Source organism: Schistocerca cancellata, chromosome 8, assembly GCF_023864275.1.
Source record: "Schistocerca cancellata isolate TAMUIC-IGC-003103 chromosome 8, iqSchCanc2.1, whole genome shotgun sequence".
Lineage (NCBI taxonomy): Eukaryota > Metazoa > Arthropoda > Insecta > Orthoptera > Acrididae > Schistocerca > Schistocerca cancellata.
Window position 1 is genome coordinate 91,964,183 of NC_064633.1, and position 16,078 is coordinate 91,980,260.

Genomic DNA, 16,078 nt, shown 5'->3' on the forward strand with positions numbered 1-16,078 from the left:
AACACAGACAAAAATGTAGAGGAGCTATCAATCTAATATTAATAATATAATGTAATTTTTTATCTATCCAATTACATTATGTTATCAAAAATTGATTATTTTTGTTGTTATAAATCTAATATTTTTCAAGAAATGTAACAGATTGTATTGCTGCCAGCTGACATCACTACTGAAATAAAATAACTGGCATGATATGACTGATGACTGATATTGTGCCATTACCCAGAGGATGCTGGTCATCAGGAGTGCCCTCTGATGGGACTACACCAAAATTCAGCACATAAGCTGGCCCAGAGCCAGTCTGAGTCAGATGCTACACAATATGTGGTGTATGCAGCAAGTGTGTTACTGGTTTGACACTGGTGTCAATATTGTGGACTTTATTTGCCATTGGTGGAACTTTGATATGATGTGGACTGGATTTTGCTCTGGAATACAGATTTAAGCTAGCTTGTACTCTTTCTGAGGAGCATCCTTTATGTATCTCCTGAAGTACATAAACTGGGCCAAGTACCCATCAGCATGTGCATAACTTGCTGTTACTGAACAGATAATTATGAATCATACAACATTATAATGGATGGGAAATATGTGACATGGTTCAACGAATTCATTAGAAAATTCTTAACAAACCAAAGAAAGCTCCATTACAGATTTAAATAATCTATAGTCTTACTGAAAAACAGAACTAAACAGAAACCAAATAAGGTTATGTCCCTTAGTTCAATATTATCTGAAGATTGAGGCTTGTGATGAGTGCCTGAAAATGACCAATGGTCAAAATTAGCTAATAGTACAGACAATAAATTGATTACAGTCTGCATGGACCATTTTTTTCATTCTTATGAGAGAAGTGGCCAATGTAAAAAAAGTATATATTTTTTATCTTTAGCCTTCTATAACATTACATTGTAAGGTAATAAACTTATCATTTTATGAAAGAATATGTAATACTACCAACTTGCACAAAGCCAAAAGTCTTGAAATGATTTGTGTGGAAGGAACTTAAAGCAGATTTCTTGCCCCAGAACTTATTTTAATTCTCATAAATGCTAGTAACCTTTGATTTTACACAAACTCAGTTAATGAATAGAAACTGTATATGCATGCATTCATTGAACATGCAGGTAAGAAAATCAGGTAATGTAGATAGAAGTGGGTCATTGATCATAAAAACTAATTAATTGGTGAGCAGTACTGATGTGGCAATTAGGAAAAATATGTATATCACAATGATGATACTTGTGCTTTCATGGCAACACCAATGTAGAAAAAAAGAAAGAAAGTTACTAGCTGATTATAATATAAGGGGCATTCAAAAAGAAACAAGCCGGGGGCATAATTACAGAAACTAGTACCTGTATTTTAGAAGTATTGATCCTGGCTGTTGAGACACTTCTCCCACTGTGACACAAGGCAGTTAATGGCTGTGTCATAAAATTCCCGGGGCTGCGATGTTAACCAGTTCTGCAAGTACAGCTGGATGTCAACAACCGAGATGAATCATTTGCCCCTCAGAGCCTTTTTAAGGGGACCAAAAATGATATAATCACAGAGAGGTCTGTACTGTATAGTGGGTGGCCAAGAACCTTCCATTAGAATTTCTGCTGGAGTGCCACGACTCTGTGCCTGTATGAGGCTTTGCATTGTTGTGAAGCAGAATGACCCCATGGGTGAGATTGCCAGGTCATTTTGATTTGTTCGCTTGTTGAAGTATGGTCAAGGTTTGTGACTAATTCTGGGCATTCACTGTTGTCCTGTGCTGCAGGAAGTGAATCAGAAGGGGCCATCTTGACCAAAGAAGAACGTCAGTATTGGGACAAACGATTCACCTTGTATGATGACATCCAGCTGTATGTACGGAGCTGGTTAACATCGCAGCCCTGGGAATATTATGAGACAGCCATTCACCACCGTGTCTCAAAGTGGGACAAGTGTCTCAACAGCCAGGGTTGATACTTCTAACATACAGGTAATGGTTTCCGTACTATTGCCTCCGGCTTGTTTCTTTTTGAATGCCCCATATAACTGATGGTGAATGTAATTTATCTGTGAAAGTTGTTCAAATCTATTTACCAAGCAGGAGAAGCACTCCCACATAAAAGAGGGTTATGGTTAGCCAAGCCTTCAGAGCCAGTAGCTCCTTCTTCAGGCAGAAGGGTTGAAGGGGAAGGAAGAGGGCTGAAGGAAAAGAACTGAAAAGTTCTAGGAAAATGGGTACATTATGGGAAAGTCACCCAGAACTGCAGGTCAGGGGAGACTTATTGGACAGGATGAGTCACATCCCATCTGGTAAGTCTCCCCTGACCCATGGTTCTGGGTGACTTTCCCAAAATCTACCCTTTTCTTAGATCTCTCCAGTCCTTTTCCTTCACCCTCTTCCTACCCCTTCAACCCTTCTGCCTGAAGAATGAGCCACTGGCTCCAAAGGCTTACCTAACTATAACCTTCTTTTATGTGTGTGTTCTGCCGACACTTGGTGAGTACATTCTTTTATTTTTCCAGTTACATGATATTGTCAAAAAATGATTGTTTTGTTATTATAAAGTTGTTCAAATGCTACTCACAAGATATGGAAGGTAACACACACATAGTGACAACTACATTTAAAATTAGAATGTGATACGTTCTTGAATTTTCAGTGAGTATGATTATAATTACTGTTCATATGTATCCTTCATGATGCAAGAAAACTTATTTTCTATATTACATTTATATCATCATTATAGGCATATTTGGGTGCAAGAGGTGAATCAGTTAAGAATTGGGACAGGAGGTGAGAGGGGGGGGGGGGGGGGGGGGAGGCAGGTGGAAGATTTAAGCTGATTGGTAGAATACTAAGAAAATGCAGTCCATCCTCCACTCCCAAATGATATGCTGGACCTGAGTTTCTATGTTATTTCCTGTAGTAATTTACCTGTTGACAGGTTTGCAGAATGTTGTTGGACAGGAGAGAAAGGCCATCAGTGAATACCAGGCAGTTTAAAATTATACATTTTTTTAAAGTTTGTATTGATTTTCAAAAGTTTCCTGAGTTCTTGAAAGTTAAAAGCTTATTGAAAGATCCTGTCATTTCTCTGTCCTCAGTTGTCAGAATTAATGTAAAGTTGGAGGGGGTGGAAGACAGTTGTATTGTCTTCCAAAAGTATTATAATAGCCCCTGAGATTTCTTCAGCAGAACTAGTCATCTTTTTCTGATATTGTCTTTTGATTATTATGATAAAATACTATAGAATATGATGATGGTCCTAAACCCATTTAGAATTGCAAGTGATTATAGACTTGTAAGATATAGAGTAAAATTTGATACAATGCTAGAAGGAAGAGAGTCATCAGAGAGGATTTCAGAAAGGTACACTATGAGAATTTACTTAAGTATAGTGAAGTATAAATGATCAAATTAAACATGCAGAATGTAGAGGAAAGGGATAATTATTTATCAAACATACTAATACATACAACAAAAGGTTTTCATGATTAATTTATTACAAATCTGTTATAGTTGCAGTACAAACTGAAACAATGATAAATCCAGGACAGAATTCAGCAATATTAGGAAATTGTCCAGGAACCTGATCAACATGCTCAATGTCACCTTAAAAAACTCTCTACCCTTTTCCTATACCCACCATGGACTACCACTATCCACCACCTCTACAACAACCTCCAATCGTCCCCCACATCTCCTCATAGCCGACAAACCCTGCCTCACAGACTTTCTACATTCACCCCCCTCTCAAAAACTCCCTCCCACACTATACAAAATCCAGAACCTAAACAGCCCCAAAACACACTCATGAACATTTCCTCCAACAGCCTTAGAGTCACAGATGTGTAAGATCTCCAAAGATCTCAAATTCTGCCCCACTCCCAAATTCAGTCTTGCAGGACTTGTTAAAGAACTTCTCTCCTTTCCCGATCCCCGATCCCTACAGGGAAACATTTTTTTTTCTTCCCCCCCACCCCCCACCTCCGCCCCCCATCAAGTCTACCAATCAGACTCAGCCAAAGACCAATGCTGAACAATTCATGATTCAGTCACTCCTCCATCCAACTGTGAACCATTCCTACTGCCCTCAAATCACCCCCTGTTAACTTTCCAGAATTTCTTAACCTCAAACCTAGCCTCACCACCATTCCCCAGAACCCTAAACAAGCAAACTAACAGAAAGAACTGCAACCCACCAAGTAAAAACTGATTCCAACATAATCCTACCTGCTGACACAGACTCCACCACTGTTGTTTTGAACTGCTAGGATTACCTGACAGAAGGTCTCCACCAGCTATCAGATTCATTCACCTACAAACCCTGGCACAGTGACCCCATTCCAATCTCTCCTCAAATCCTTAGGCCCATCCCAGAACCTCTCCCTGGAGTCCATCTCTCACCTCACGCCTACTACACCCCACACTACATTCTACATGCTTTGTAAAGTCCATAAACCCAACCACTTAGGACACCCCACTGTGGCCAGTTACTGTACACCCACTGAAAGAATCTCTGCTCCCCACTGAAAGAATCTCTGCTCTCATAGACCAACACCTTCAGCATATTACTGACAACTTACCCTCCTATATAAAAGATACCAACCATCTCCTCCATTTATTCCCCACAGTTGCTGTTCCTTTACTACATGGTGCCTTGTTCACTGCTGTTGATGCCACCTCCCTTTACACTATCATCTCTAATGCCCAAGGCCTTACTGCTATTGAATATTGCCTTTCCCAATTTCTGACAGATTTCAAACCTACAGCCTCCTTCCTACTCACTGTGACCAACTATATCCTCACCCATAACTACTTCTTCTTTGAAGCTATTATGTACAAACAAATCCAGGGTATGGCTATGGGCACCCACATGGTAGCATCCTAAGCCAACCTATTCGCAGACTGTAATTACTCTCTCAACTTTGTAAAAAAGCTCATCTGAGCCTTATCTCTCCAGTCACTCACCATCTCCCAAAGTCTCACCATCTGGCCACAGAGGAGCATTCCCCTCATGACTCAGTACCACCCAGGACTGGACAACTGAATCATATTATCTGCCAGGATTTCGACTACCACTCAACATGCCCTGAAATGAGGAATGCCCTACCCACTATCAATCCCACCTCTCCAACAGTGACATTCCACCACCTATCAAACATACACAATATCCTTATCCATCCCTAGACAACCCCTGCTCCCAACCCCTTGCCTCAAGGCTCATATCCCTGTAATAAACCTAGATGCAAGACCTGTCCCATACATCCTCTCACCACCACCAACTCCAGTCCAGTCAAAAGCATCATCTATGTCATCAAAGGCAGGGTTACCTGTGAAACCAGTCATGTGATCTACAAGCTAAGCTGCAACCACTGTGCTGCATTCGAGGGCATGAGACACAACAAGTTCTTTGTCTGCATGAAAGGCCATCGACAAAATGTGGCCAAGGAACAGTTGGACCACCATGTTGCTGAGCATGCCACCCAACATGATGTTCTTCATTTCAATGATTGCTTCACAGGATCCATCTGGATCCTTCCCACCAACACCAGCTTTTCTGAAATGTGCCCAGCGGAACTCTTCCTACAATATATCCTATGTTCCCGTAACCTTCCTGGCCTCAACCTTCATTGATCATTGTCTTTACCCAACTAACCCCTTCTCTGTTCCCATTCTGACACTACACAGCCCTCTGTTCCACCAGTTCACCCACAATTGTTTTACTTCTCTCCTTTTCTACTAACCCTCCAACCTTACCCTCTGTCCAACATCCCCACTACACTTAGCTGCCCTGTCCTCTCTCCACCTCACCCCTGTATGCTCCCACAAGCAGCACTTTATCATTCCCACTCCTACTTGCTATCCCTCCCCTTACCAGCCCCAGCCTCCTTCTTACCCCCACCACCTGGTTGCTTCTCCCATCATGTGCTGCTGCTTGCTGTCAGGCTTCAGCAGCCAGAGACTGTTTTTATATGTGTGTGAGTTGCATTTGCATAAGTGTTTGTGTACGTTTTCTATTTCCAACAAAGGCCTTGCTGTCTGAAAGCTCACTTTCTGACATTCTTTTTGTTGTGCCTACATGTAACTCAGCATCTCCACTGCATGGTGAGTAGCAACTATAATTTCTTAACATTTTTACGGTTGCAGTAAGTATATTTTGGTGATTAGCTTCAAACCACTGCAGTGCTGCCTCAGTAGGTCAGACTTGAGGATGGCCCAGTCAGTTTGAAACAAGCCATTAAAATATATGTACTGCAACTGTGACAGAAGTAATAAACTCTTAATTAAACAAAAGGGTTGCTGGCCCTACATCGACAAAATGTCGAAACTGCACAAAAGATTTTGTGTATATGAGGAAAGCAAAACAAAAGAAAAATCTAAAATAGAACAAAGAAGCTATTAAAGACAAAGTTGGAGTTTCAAGCAAATGGTAAAGTAAAAATGCAAAATATCTCAAATTAACTAACTTATTTGGAAATGATTTCAAGAGTATGTGAGAAGATAAGAATGAAAAGGTGATAAAAAATATGATTTAAAACAATATACAAGGCACAACAGTAGCTGATGGGTGGACACACATTTCATCAGCTATGATGACGGATGACACAGTAAGAAACAAGAGGAGTAAGTTTTTCAAACATAATAAGACTTATATACATGTTTATATAATTTAAGAGAAGGAAAGTTGCTACTCACCATATAGCGGAGATGCTGAATCATGATAGGAACAATAAAAAGATTCACACAATCATAGCTTTCGGTTATTAAGGCCTTTGACAGCAGTAGACACACATACACACACGCACACACACACACTCACACAAGCGCAACTTGCACACACGTCTGCAGTCTCAGAGAGCTGGTAGTTTCAGCTCTCTGAGACTGCAGATGTGTGTGCAAGTTGCACTTGTGTGAGTGTATGTGTGCGTGTGGGTATGTGTGTCTACTGCTGCAGTTTTTTTAGCTCAGTTTTTTATCTTAGTGTTTTTATATTAGTGTTTTGCCTTGATGTGCTTTGGACAGTCAGTCTTTTGGAAATGCTGTTTATATCATGTGAAGAACAAATAAATGATGATAAATTTGAAAATACACCTGAATCTTTTATTTACATAGCTTCCACATGCAAATACAGAATCATGCAAATTTTTAAAGAAGAATTCAACAAGGTGGAGGCAGCAACAAAAACAACAGGTTATGTATAATTTTTTGGTGTAACTTCCACTCATCACAATACTGTGCAGAGTGTTAAAAACTATGTTTATTACAGTAGAAACACTACTTAGATCATATCAGTTTGACTTTTGGATATTCATTATTAAAGAGAGGTTGGTAGAGTTACAAGTGGCAGCTGGAGGAGTGCATTACTTTGGTTATGAGCCACCAATATTCATTCAGATTTTTCTAGTCTTCAGTTCCTCTCCCTAGATATCAGTTCAAGGATTTATAAAAGTCCTTCATACTTATGCCATTTCTGCCTTGATATTTTCTTCCTGTTAAGATACATATTTCTGGACATTTTGCAATGGTTTTAAAAGTCAAACACAATATTTGGATAATGTTTTGTGTTAAATACAACATAGCCACTTTATTCATATTATTATCCCAACTGTTTGTGTCAGTTTATATGTCTCTATCTCTTAATTGAAAGCCACAGCCTCTTTGGCCACACACAATGGCCATGTGTATGCAAGTTGTTTTTGCATGAATGTGTGTACATATTCTACATTAAAAGAAGCCCTTTTGGCCAAAAGCTTGTATTTACAGCAGTCTCTTTGTGTGCCTGTCTGTGATTCAGCATCTCCTCTACTGGTAAGTAGCAGTCTACCCTTTTCATAATATTGTCATCAAATATTAAATAATTTATTTATGGTAGTTTCTTGTTGAAATAACAGAAAATTACCTGAATAAAAGATGCATTTATATAGTCGGATGATGGATCGCCATCAACGATATCCAACTTTACACGATTAGCATCAACTGAAATACAACAGCAAAACTTCTGCATGAGTGCACACATATGGAATATAATTACATAGTTGATTCTTACAAATACATAACACATCTTGAAACAAAGCAAAATATGCAGTTCACAAAGAACTTTCCTGCTAATGAGTTCTTGTTTATAACTGGTGATCAGTTCTTAGTACATCACTTTTATCGACTCCATCAAACATTCCTGTAGTTATTTTCTTACTTAAATTGGTTTGAGTTATCCAACCAGTGAAAATTTTCACTGAATAAATGTCATCACATTATTATGTATATCAAATTAATCATTTTAAAATAAATAATTAAGACAATTCTCCCTTCCACAATTTTTTAATTTCATTACATGTTTTGATCACTCTGGATCATATTCAGGCCTAAGTAATGGCATCAACAACCCATCTTGTCTACTCAAAACACCATATCAGAGTACACAGAATGAACAAGACATGTTTCTGAAGCAATTACTTAAACATGAAGATTGTCTAGAGTGATTATCACAAACATCTGAGTGTAAAAGTTATATAATGTACTGTAATGGAATTACCATAAGCCATAAAAAATCTATATCCAAGTACATACTCAGAATATGTTATAAAATTCCAAAACAAACAACAGAAAATCCAGGATAGAATAATGGCAATATTGGTACTCACCATATAGAGGAGATGCTGAATCACAGACAGACACACAAAAAGACTGCTATACAAGTGAGCTTGGTGGCCAGAGGCAATGGTCATGTGTGTGTGATTTGTGTTTGCATGAATGTGTGTGTGTGTGTGTGTGTGTGTGTGTGTGTGTGTGTGTGTGTCTGTGTGCTGCTCACTTTAGAAGATGGTCTTTAGGCCAAAAGCCCACATCTTTAGGAATACTTTGGTTGTGCCAATGAGGCCAGAGACAGCAGTCATGCGTGTGTGTGAGTTGTGCTTGCATGAATGTGTGTGCTTTGTCTACTTTAAAAGTATGCCTTTTACCAAAAGCTCACATTTTTAGCTATCTTTTTCTTGTGGCTGTCTGTGACTCAACATCTCCTCTGTATGGTGAGTAGCAAACAGGAGGTCAGGGTAATATGCAAGACAGAGATTACACTTCAGTGACCTCTGTCTTGCATATTTCCCTGTCTTACACCTTTAAGCTCTCAGGTTTTCAAATATCATCCAATGCAGTCCCCAAAAATCAATCTTTTCTCCTCATCCCATGCTGTAAGTCTCCCCTGACCTGTGGTTCTGGGTGACTTTTCCAAAATCTACCCCTTTTCCTAGACCTCTCCAAATCTTTTCCTTCACCCCTCTTCCTTCCCCTTCAACCCTTCTGTCTGAAGAAGGAGCCACTGGCTCCAAAAGCTTGCCAAATTACAACCTTCTAACCTTCTTTTATGTGTGTGTTCTACCACCCCTAGCTGATTAGTTTCTTCATCTATCCCAGGGCTTCCCAACCTTTTCAGCCAGCGGACCCCTTCTTCAATTGAAAATCCATGGCGGACCCCTAGTCAGTCAAGAGCACAGTAACTTTAAATTTCAGAGCGAAACCCATGGGAACTGAAAGCTCTTAATGCAAGGGCCATGTTTCCAATGACCCCCCCCCCCCCCCCTCCCACCCCGAAGTATCAGTAGTCTTTGGTTTAGAGATGAATGAAAAAACTTGAAATTAACGATCCAATTTGAATTTCTACAGTATCCAGACACTTACTAGTGAATTTCCTCCCTTTGTTGAACACACTATAGCCTGATTAAAATTACTTGGTAATTGACATTTCACATGTTGGAGCTGCCTTCCTCCAAGAGCAATCGACGTCACGTCCAAACTGTTCGCTGTTGACAAGCTGCCGCTTATGGTCTGTTCACTTCCTATGTTTGGCTACTGTTGTGTATGCATGTTTCATAACAGTCGCTCTGTGTGTGTGTGTGTGTGTGTGTGTGTGTGTGTGTGTGTGTGTGTGGTTTCTCATGAAATCCGAAGAAAAATTTTCAAATATATGTAAAGCCTATGGGACTTAACTCCTGAGGTCATCAGTCCCTAGTCTTATACACTATTAACTCAAGTTTAACTTCCGCTAAGGACAACACACACACACACACACACACACACACACACACACACACACACACACACACACATGCCCGAGGGAGGACTCAAACCTCCGGCGGGAGCGACCGCGCAATCCACGACATGGCGCCTCAGACTGCGCCGCCATTTCGCGCGGCTGTGAAGAAAAGAGGCAGACCCATGATTCGGGATACAAACACATCACAAAAGAAAAGAGGCCAAGGAATTCCCTTTAAAGGACAGTTGTCCTGTTGTGCCATGTGTGGAAACACATTCACCCAGTTTACATGCATTTTCCAAACCGAATTTCGTAAGCCGATGTTCCAGTTCCACTTTTGGTTGGTCAGGTAAACACTTCAAAATCTATTCTGGAAATCTGTTTTATAAAGCCATTTTCCAGTTCTGCATTGTTGCGAAACAGTCGATCAGAGAAGACACATTCTCCGGCACTAAACTGTGTATGCGTTTTCACTTAGGAACTGCAAAGGCTGCTTGGGAATATGACCTGAAGTAAAAGTACACATGATTTTCACACACACAAAAAAAAAGTTCTGAATTTGATTTTCACATTTTTATTCAATAATTTTACTCATTATTTTACACAATTTGGTGAAAGGTGGCAGCAGACCCCCGAGAAAGAGCCAGCGGACCCCTAAGGGGTCCATGGACCACACATTGGGAAGCCCTGATCTATCCAATTTAATTATGTATATATGAGAGTTTTGAATTAGTGATTTCTTGAGCTGCAGCTGACACAACAAGGAGGTAGTGGAACGTATGATGCCACCACAATTGTCTGATACCTGTGCATCTGCAATCAAGAATATTGCTACTTCTTAAATAAAGAGATAATTATCTATTTTTGTATGTTAACTGCTGGTAATTCATGTATGTGCACATAAATGAGACATTATCAGTTCAATTTGTGATGTGTAAAAGAATGTTTTTTCATAATACTCATAGTTAATAATGTATCTCTAACACTGTATAGTTTATTATTATTTAACCCTGTGGCTGCTACAGTTATACTTGCTACATGCCGAGCTGAGCACTATGTCATTATTGCCCATTGCGTCTACCTGATCTAAGCAGTCTGTACCTAGACTTCTACCTGGGCTCACCTTTCTCACCCTCTGCTGAATATTTGTCAAATGCTTTCTGTGATCTCTCCTTCTGTCACTTTATGTTTCTGCCTCAAAGAGGAACACTATTGTAGATGTAATAATTAGTTTCTAACTTTGAAGTTCATCTGCAATTAACAGATGTTACAAATCTGCAGAGTTTTCTTTCACTACTTTCTGATGTGATTTTGGAAACACATTCTGATAGTTTCATGTTGCTTTAAAAATACATAATTACTTCAGTGTCCCTCCATAGCTATGTGTTAATAATACTGACCATACTCACATGTGATTTGTTCTATTAAACAAAGAAACATACAAATTTTATATTAGTTCATAAGATATATTTGGATCGCGCATGATTGATTACTTTCTGTATCTGTGCAGATTATACTGTTTCTTTGTGTGTGAGGGATGACAACCATCAATTTATAGTTATTCTGTATGGTATTATTGTTACCAAAGGCAGACTGTTACTTAATATGGTGAACAAAATACACTGATCGCCTCTCACATGTTGTCATACACTGTGAACCACATTTAAAAGTTTTTAACTTTATTTATATTTTACCATGACACTTATTTGGCAGCTTGAAGAACAATTTTTTGTGAGTCTAATTGAGTCTTATCCCTTTCAGACCCTTTGTGTACATTGTGTACATTGCTTTTTACTGTGTTACAGTTGCAACAGAAGTATTGTTTCCCCAATGGAAATTTGAGGTACATGTGTTTGAATGTTCACCTTTTTCATGATGTGCAAGTGATGCCAATTGTTGGGCATCATATGAAAATATCAGCAAGTCAGTGTAGCAGTGCTCAGCAGCTCATGACGACCAGAATACACAGATGTGGTTGGTTTGCTACATTCCACTGTATAATTTAATACTGTTTGTGTGGTATTTATTGAATGATCATTTTACTATTTATTACAACAGAGAATATTTTATAACTAGTTATCACAGTATGTGGGGACATAGCTCCATGGAGTTGCCTGAAACAATAAGTTGTCCTGAGGTAGCTCAACTAAGCTCTCTGGACCTACAGTTAGTTTGCTCTGATTAATGTTAGTGACAACATGCTTTGTACCTCACAGGACAATAAAATACACTCCTGGAAATTGAAATAAGAACAGTGTGAATTCATTGTCCCAGGAAGGGGAAACTTTATTGACACATTGCTGGGGTCAGATACATCACATGATCACACTGACAGAACCACAGGCACATTGACACAGGCAACAGAGCATGCACAATGTCGGCACTAGTACAGTGTATATCCACCTTTCGCAGCAATGCAGGCTGCTATTCTCCCATGGAGACGATCGTAGAGATGCTGGATGTAGTCCTGTGGAACGGCTTGCCATGCCATTTCCACCTGGCGCCTCAGTTGGACCAGCGTTCGTGCTGGATGTGCAGACCGCGTGAGGCGACGCTTCATCCAGTCCCAAACATGCTCAATGGGGGACAGATCTGGAGATCTTGCTGGCCAGGGTAGTTGACTTACACCTTCTAGAGCACGTTGGGCGGCACGGGATACATGCGGACGTGCATTGTCCTGTTGGAACAGCAAGTTCCCTTGCCGGTCTAGGAATGGTAGAATGATGGGTTCGATGACGGTTTGGATGTACCGTGCACTATTCAGTGTCCCCTCGACGATCACCAGTGGTGTACGGCCAGTGTAGGAGATCGCCCCCCACACCATGATGCCGGGTGTTGGCCCTGTGTGCCTCGGTCATATGCAGTCCTGATTGTGGCACTCACCTGCACGGCGCCAAACACGCATACGACCATCATTGGCACCAAGGCAGAAGTGACTCTCATCGCTGAAGACGACACGTCTCCATTTGTCCCTCCATTCACGCCTGTCGTGACACCACTGGAGGCGGGCTGCACGATGTTGGGGCGTGACCGGAAGACGGCCTAACGGTGTGCGGGACCGTAGCCCAGCTTCATGGAGACAGTTGCGAATGGTCCTCACCGATACCCCAGGAGCAACAGTGTCCCTAATTTGCTGGGAAGTGGCAGTGTGGTCCCCTACGGCACTGCGTAGGATCCTACGGTCTTGGCGTGCATCCGTGCGTCGCTGCGGTCCGGTCCCAGGTCGACGGGCACGTGCACCTTCTGCCGACCACTGGCCACAACATTGATGTACTGTGGAGACCTCACGCCCCACATGAGCAATTCGGCGGTACGTCCACCCGGCCTCCTGCATGCCCACTATAAGCCCTCGCTCAAAGTCCGTCAACTGCACATACGGTTCACGTCCACGCTGTCGCGGCATACTACCAGTGTTAAAGACTGCGATGGAGCTCCGTATGCCACGGCAAACTGGCTGACACTGACGGCGGCGGTGCACAAATGCTGCGCAGCTAGCGCCATTCGACGGCCAACACCGCGGTTCCTGGTGTGTCCGCTGTGCCGTGCGTGTGATCATTGCTTGTACAGCCCTCTCGCAGTGTCCGGAGCAAGTATGGTGGGTCTGACACACCGGTGTCAATGTGTTCTTTTTTCCATTTCCAGGAGTGTATATCATATAACATACCCTCAGTATGACTGCCCCACATCATTATCCCCTTTCCCCACAGAGATGGAAGGCATCAAATACCATCAGCTGATGTCGCACAACAACCATCCTATGACCCAGGTGATATGTTCTCTTGTGTTGTAGCATGTGCCATGAAGAGGTTCCTCCACATTGGCCAACAGGTCATAACCTCACAGACTCATCAGACAGCAGAAATGCTATATGATGGACAACCTCCACGTTACGGCAGTGTTATCATTACTTTCTTCCAACCAATGTATTTATGCTGACAATATTGCTTTGCCTGCTCACAATGAAAGTTTGAGAGAAGTTGAAGCAACACTAACATCAGACATGAAGATGTTGGATGAATACTTCAAACATAATTCATTTCAACCAAACCCTCAATAGCCCATTCTATCAATTTTCCACCTACAGAATAAACAAATAAAGTACAAACCTAATGTCGCATTTAGAGATCAAATTCTCCAATATTGCAACACTCTAAAATACCTTACTGTGAACCTATACAGTTCACTGACACACAAAATTCATCTCTGGAATGTGGCAGCTAAAATCAAAATTGGGAACAGTAGTGTCCAGAAGTTAACAGTAACTGTGTGGCGTACCATTGTAGCAGTCCTCAGATCAGCAGTTTTAGCTCTTTGATGCTTAGTCACAGGATAATGCTCTTCCAGTTGGGTAAATAGTCCCCACACTACAATAATTAACACAGCTCAATCAAGCAGTGCACCGCATCACAGGGTGTATTTAGCCCATTGGCTGTCACGTCTTAGTAATAGTCCACTAATACCATTAATACGATCATGGCCATTGCTGAACATGTGGACAACATACACATTAGGAAGTGCAGGAATAGTGCAAAGCACTTAACTTGCATAACCTAGAGATAGTAAGGCACTATCCAATTAGGTAAAGAATGAGCAAGTGGACAAGAATGAAAAACAACCCAGAATTACCAGTTCATTCAGAATTTTCGATTTTGCTATTCTTTAACTGGTGTGCTTTAACAGACAACACAAAAACTTCCATAAACCATTCTGGCAATATTATTAATATTATATATATATTGTTACATTCCATCCTGGATCTTCCATTGTTTGATAAACCATTCTGGGAAATTCATATTATCCATCCAGGTGCTTTTTGAGAGGTGTAAACAATAGTCATTGGAGATACAGTAATGTTTTTCAAAAAGTAATGCAGTTTTGTACTTTTATCCATGGGAGCATGGGCAGTCTGTCTCTATCAGTAGCATTAGCACAAGCTACCGCAGTTATACAACCCTTGCTTAATTTAGCACCAGGTGCTGCTAATTCATGATGTGAAGCAAGAGTTTTTCTTGGCTAAGCTTTCCAATTGAGCCCAGTTTCATTAGCATTGTAAGCATTTTTGAGAGCATAAGCTTCTTCCTTCAATACATCTCTTAGTCATATTTTGAAAGGATCAGCTGATGAAGAGTCAGCCGACAGTTTTTCTCCTTGTATTTGAAGCTTACAAATGCTGTGTCTTGACTTGAAGCATATTAACCAGCCTGTGATTGCTTTGACATTCAGCAGCCCTCCAACATTTTAATTGAACAGAACTGCATTTTCACATAGAATGGGACCACAGAAAGGTTCTCCTGGTGATCTTTTTTCTGTAAACCACTTGTAAACAGCATGTTCTAGATCTGTGTTCATGGTGAACTTAATAGTTTCACACCTTGTTGATCGATCAGCAGAATCAAGCTGAGATACAGAACTGATGATGCTTGTCTTTTGTTTTTTTTATATCCAAAATTCTTGTCTTACCAACCTTGTACTAATTAGGTAACTTGGTTGCAGATTGGTTCACTGATGCTCCACATCTGACCCAATGTTTCATTGTATAACACTCCTCCAATCTTTTATTAATCTTGTATTTATCTCTCACAGAGAGGACAATATTTTTACATTTAAGCTATTTATAATATAAGTTTACTTTATGCACTAAAGTTAACACAAGTCATTGTAACAGAGTGCAAACTATTAATATTGTTGGCAACTCAGCATTGATGAAGAGGGGAGTCATGCCCCCTCAGTGGAGGGCATGGACGAATTAGAAACAATTCAGTTACATGGTTGGTCAGTTGGCCAATATTCAGATACTCAAGGTTCTACTGTACCTCAATGATACTGGTGCATAATGAATTGGATCAGAACTGACTGGGTCAGATGTGGAGCATCAGAGAACCAACATATAACACTAAACATACAGACTTGCATGGTGTAGACCTAGATTCAACTGGGACACCGGGTGGCATTCTGTGCTGATCAATGAGGAGTTTTGCTTATGTCTAAGGAAGAATCTATAGAATATGATGAACAAATAAATGGACAAATAAATCTGATCAACAACAACATTTAAATAAATG

At 40.6% G+C, this 16,078-nt stretch overlaps 1 protein-coding gene across 3 annotated transcripts in view; it reads right to left on the reverse strand.

Annotated features, from left to right (window-relative positions):
- LOC126094911 (phosphatidylinositol phosphatase PTPRQ-like) overlaps positions 1-16,078 on the reverse strand; it is a 425,768-nt gene that overhangs the window by 147,113 nt on the left and 262,577 nt on the right. For all 3 annotated transcript variants that reach the window (XR_007521896.1, XM_049909550.1, XM_049909549.1), the window contains one exon: positions 7,887-7,963. Coding sequence is in view for 2 of the 3 variants with exons in the window: in XM_049909550.1 (XP_049765507.1) it covers positions 7,887-7,963 (77 nt within the window). In the remaining variant the exon portion in view is untranslated. The remainder of the gene's footprint in view (positions 1-7,886; positions 7,964-16,078) is intronic.